The sequence below is a fragment of the Zingiber officinale genome, chromosome 6A, assembly GCF_018446385.1.
Source record: "Zingiber officinale cultivar Zhangliang chromosome 6A, Zo_v1.1, whole genome shotgun sequence".
Taxonomy (NCBI): domain Eukaryota; kingdom Viridiplantae; phylum Streptophyta; class Magnoliopsida; order Zingiberales; family Zingiberaceae; genus Zingiber; species Zingiber officinale.
Genome location: NC_055997.1, coordinates 137,665,810 through 137,667,828, shown reverse-complemented (window position 1 = coordinate 137,667,828; position 2,019 = coordinate 137,665,810). Strand labels below are relative to the sequence as shown.

Below are 2,019 nucleotides of genomic sequence, written 5' to 3'. Positions count from 1 at the left end.
AGAAAGCAGTAACCTAACCTAACACATCGCCATTAATTAAGCTAGCTGCAAGGGTTTCAACACAGGCCAATGCCATGCTTCAATGCTCTGTCCTCCAAACTCCCTCGCTGGCTAACCATTTGATCGAGGACCACCAGCACCAGTAGTCTGATTCTCTGTTAGGGTTTAAGTTCTTCTTATCAACCAATCAGTTCCAAGGAAAGCTGGTTTTAACTCGTGGAGATTTAAAAGTTACTTTGAGCTAGCACTCAAAGACAGTGGTTGGGAGTTGGCTTGTGGAAATTCTACTTATTCTATATTTAATGAGCAACATGCTACTTGATACTGATATTAATGAACTTCATCCTTATCTAATTTTTGCTTCTTTTTTCACGGATATAACATTACGTGCATATCATGGCATGCCTTAAAGCTATTAATTACTAGAGTAAAACAAGGTAGTAGTATATATAATGGTGACTAGCTAGAACTTGATTCTCGATCTGGAGACCCACCATTGAAATTTGATATCTTGGAGTAGTTGATATATATTTATGCATCTTAACTGTCAGTGATCATCAAGGTCTAGCTCACATCAAATAGAGGGACCATCCTCGTTAATTTGCATGCAGTATTCATCGATCATCATGAAGTTAGTTAGATTATAAATACATATATATGGATATATATATATAGAAAGACATGGATACGTAGTCCTTATCAGCTTTTCCCTCTTCCTGATCTTCCTTAGCTTGTCTGTGGATTTCCAATCTAAGATTTCTCCTATTTATAGATAGTATTTGACTGTGAATTAAGGGAGGTGATCATCGGAGATGGAGAAGCCAGTTCTGTCTTCGCCGAGTGCTGATCCTTCACTGGTGTTCGTGGTGAAGGAGCACATGTTCGACAAGGTCGTGACGCCCAGCGACGTGGGAAAGCTCAACCGTCTGGTCATCCCCAAGCAATACGCGGAGAAGTACTTCCCGCTGGACCCGGAGGAGAGCGACCGAGAAGGCGCGGCGTCGTCGCCGGCCGAGACCAAGAAGCTGGGGCTGCTGCTCAGCTTCGAGGACCGCGGCGGCAAGCCGTGGCGCTTCCGCTACTCCTACTGGAACAGCAGCCAGAGCTACGTGATCACCAAGGGGTGGAGCCGCTTCGTGAAGGAGAAAGGCCTCGGCGCCGGGGACACCGTCTCCTTCTCGCGCGGCTCCGGCAACCCCGCCGCGCGCCGGCGCCTCTTCATCGACTGGAAGCGCCGCCAGCCGCAGCCGGCGAGACCCCACCTCCGGGGCTTTACTAATACTATCCCGCTCCCGAGCGGGCCCCTGACCTCTCCTTTCAACTCGATCATGGCGTGCGGCCACCACTGGCGCGCGCGCACCGCACTCTACAACGTCAATTGGCTGGCACCCGCCGCCGCGGCCCAGCCAAAGCCGGAGGTGCACCCGGGAGCCCCCGCCGCGACGATGCCGCCGTCCGTGACGCTCGGTTCGCGTTCCAAACGACTTAGGTTGTTCGGGGTCAACCTAGATTTCTCCGAGCCTCTACCGGAGTAGCTAGCGAGCGAGCGATCCAAGGAGTCGCCAAATCTACTGAGCTAGTGAATCTTATTAGGAGAGATTCTAATCAAGTAAGATGCCCTAGCTAGCTAGTTATAATCTGTCCTTTGATAATTAATTTCAACAAGACTCTAAGGAATCACAGAAGAGCAAATGTTATGTATCCACCCAGTGGATATGAAAACTATCCACTGATTTATGTTACAATTGCACCATTTTTTTCTTCTTTTATATATTTTGCATCTCCCTTATATTACAATTGCACCACTGACAGCCACAAGGTAAGATCTAATTGATTCCTTTCTTCGTGATTTATTGATCATCTGCTCGTTGCATATATAATATGCATACATAGATGCTATTTATCATGCATTAAGTGGCTACCTGTACCCAATTGAGGTGGTGCTTGAATCAAAGAACACAGCACAGAATGCTTTCATATATTAATTGCAGTAAATAATCAAAGCTAATAACTCACTAC

The 2,019-nt window shown here is 47.0% G+C and overlaps 1 protein-coding gene across 1 annotated transcript; it reads left to right on the top strand.

Moving 5' to 3' along the window:
* Positions 1-812: 812 nt before the first annotated feature.
* Positions 813-1,535, top strand: LOC121995386 (B3 domain-containing protein Os03g0120900-like). Its single transcript, XM_042549137.1, has one exon. It carries the CDS (start codon positions 813-815, stop codon positions 1,533-1,535), a length of 723 nt encoding a protein of 240 aa, XP_042405071.1.
* The last annotated feature ends 484 nt before the right edge of the window (positions 1,536-2,019 follow it).

What these genes read in the sequence shown, in the direction of transcription:
- LOC121995386 (XM_042549137.1), top strand. Translation starts at nt 813, where the DNA reads ATGGAGAAGCCAGTTCTGTCTTCGCCGAGTGCTGATCCTTCACTGGTG.